Source organism: Triticum aestivum, chromosome 3A, assembly GCF_018294505.1.
Source record: "Triticum aestivum cultivar Chinese Spring chromosome 3A, IWGSC CS RefSeq v2.1, whole genome shotgun sequence".
Classification (NCBI taxonomy): domain Eukaryota; kingdom Viridiplantae; phylum Streptophyta; class Magnoliopsida; order Poales; family Poaceae; genus Triticum; species Triticum aestivum.
Genome location: NC_057800.1, coordinates 547,616,003 through 547,618,270, shown reverse-complemented (window position 1 = coordinate 547,618,270; position 2,268 = coordinate 547,616,003). Strand labels below are relative to the sequence as shown.

At 56.4% G+C, this 2,268-nt stretch overlaps 1 protein-coding gene across 1 annotated transcript; it reads left to right on the top strand.

Annotated features, from left to right (window-relative positions):
- Positions 1–1,019: 1,019 nt before the first annotated feature.
- Positions 1,020–1,789, top strand: LOC123058598 (uncharacterized). The gene has a single exon (XM_044481305.1). It carries the CDS (start codon positions 1,238–1,240, stop codon positions 1,562–1,564), a length of 327 nt encoding a protein of 108 aa, XP_044337240.1. The 5' UTR covers positions 1,020–1,237; the 3' UTR covers positions 1,565–1,789.
- Positions 1,790–2,268: the final 479 nt, after the last annotated feature.

Genomic DNA, 2,268 nt, shown 5'->3' with positions numbered 1-2,268 from the left:
ACAACGTGAGCAAGCAACGCAGCGCTTATGAGCCGTACATGCGCACTGCTGGGCTGCTGGCCCCACGTTCCGACCTTGTGCCCCTGCGTGCATTGCCCGTGTAACGCCAAACGGACCCTGACAATCCAACAGCTGTAGATCACACAACGAAAATACATGCCTTCCCAAAATGCCCTCTCAGATGTATAACCAGTGTTAATGCAGTGCACCTGCGGGCCACGGAAACCCTTTGTGATGCGTGTCGACCTGAAGTCTGCTTGGTTGCGTGCACTGTATTTTTACTTGCATTCTTCCTAGGTGAGCCGAAGGATGCTTAACAGAGACGTCCGATTTGGCAGAAGGTGATCCAATACCTCCCGTCGCTAGGTGAGTCGAAGGGAGCTAAATAGAGGCGTATGATTCGGCGAAAGACGACCCAATCCCTCCCGCTGCTTTTACACGAACACGCCCTTGCATTTCTCAGAGGTGAGTCGAAGAGTGCTAAACAGATGCGTCCGATTTGACGAAAGATGATCCAATCGCTTTCATTGCTGGGTGAGTCGAAGGGGGTTAAATAAAGGCGTCTGATTCGGCGGGAGGTGACCCAATCCCTCCCGTCGATTTTACGTGAACGCACCCACGCATTCCCCAAAGGTGAGCGGAAGGATGCTAAACATAGGCTTTCGATTTGGCGGAAGGTGATCTAATCGCTCCCGTTGCTAGGTGAGTTGAAGGGGGCGAAATAGAGCCGTCTGATTCAGTGGGACTGTGGGAGCCGACCCAATTCCTCCAGTCGCTTTTACGCAAACAGTGTCATATGTTTGATTGAGAAATAAAAAAGAATATCAAGAATTCCCGTGGCTGACCACCGGTTGAAGCAAATCAGAGCGACTCATGAGCACGGCAGTCCTGCGCGCGGGGGGCATTTTGGTGAACTCCGTCGTAAAAGGTAAGCGCACCGTCGTCGACAGTATCCGCATCCACGCCATCCCCGTCGCTGCGAGAAAAAAACGTGCCAAAAAAGCACACAACCTTGGCTGGAGGCGGCGGCAGGGCGAATCTCCTCAGTAGGGAGGAGTATGAGATAACCCCACGCTTATCACCATCCCTTTCCCCACTCTCCAGTCTCCACCCTCCCGACGAAGCCCCCATCTCACCTCCTAAAACCAAAGCCCTAGCTACCGGGCTAGCGAGCTAGCCAGACCCCCCTTCCCGTAGATCTCTCCTCTCCGGGCGTGCTCGCGGCGCCGATCCGGCGATGACGACCAAGGCGAAGCTCGGGGAGCTAATGTGGGAGCACCGGCTGCGTGCGGCGGCGGCGGTGGCGTTCCTCGCCGTCGCCGTGGTGTCGATCTCCGCCGTCGGGCCCAGGCTCGGCGCCGTGGTCTCCTTCTTCTGGCCGCTGCTCGTCTCCACGGGCTTCTTCCTCGTGGCCATCACCGTGCTGCTCCGGATCTCGCCGCCGCCCAGCGGCGCGGAGGAGTCCGGCAAGGAGATCATCGACTTCGTCGCCGGGTGCCGCCCCGAGCACCTCCTCCCGGAGGCGTCCGCCACCGTGGAGGTGCCGCCGGAGCCGGAGATCTGAAGAGCCGGGGAGGAGGAGGTGCGCGCGGCCGCGAGATGGCCTTGTTCGCCGGGGCTAGCTCAGGAGAGACGTGGGGTAACCTGTATGGGCCCGCCTGGGAGCCGGGGGCCCGTCGCCGGGCGCCCCCGGTGTGCGGTGGTGCAGCCGTGGCTAGCGTAGGATCCTCCCGTCTCCGTGGTGTGGTGTACAATAGTACCATTGAATAAAGATGTCATAAATTCGCTCCGTCAGCGCGCATAATTTGAGTACCAGGTACCACTGGTGCTCCATGTTCTTCCGTTTTCAGGTGGAGTCTTCAACTCTCGATGCTTTGATTTGATGCCATGAAAGCGAGAGATCGGAGCTGAAGGCCCGAGGTCAAAGGCCTTGAGCGGCCGAACCTCGAATTTCTCTTGAAGAATCTGCCTCGCCTCTTGTATTTGAAAAAGACCTCGGTAAGCGATGGTGCAGGGGGCAATAAACCTCATTTCCAAACCGACCATCTGTTGGCGTCTGCTAGGAACTGTAAAGCCGAAAATGCGATAGATTGATAGCTAGGGTACACCCTTTCGGCGTGGCAAGAGATGGATTCTTCTGCCCGACGCATCATCCTTTCGGCGCACAGTAGTATCACCAAAGTAGAAAATGTCCCCTGCACCGTCCCTGTCATTTTTCTCGTATCATTACTATAACTTACTTAGTTCAAATAATTTTATATTGGAGTT

Excerpts from the sequence above, each read along its gene's own strand:
- LOC123058598 (XM_044481305.1), top strand. The coding sequence starts at position 1,238 with ATGACGACCAAGGCGAAGCTCGGGGAGCTAATGTGGGAGCACCGGCTG.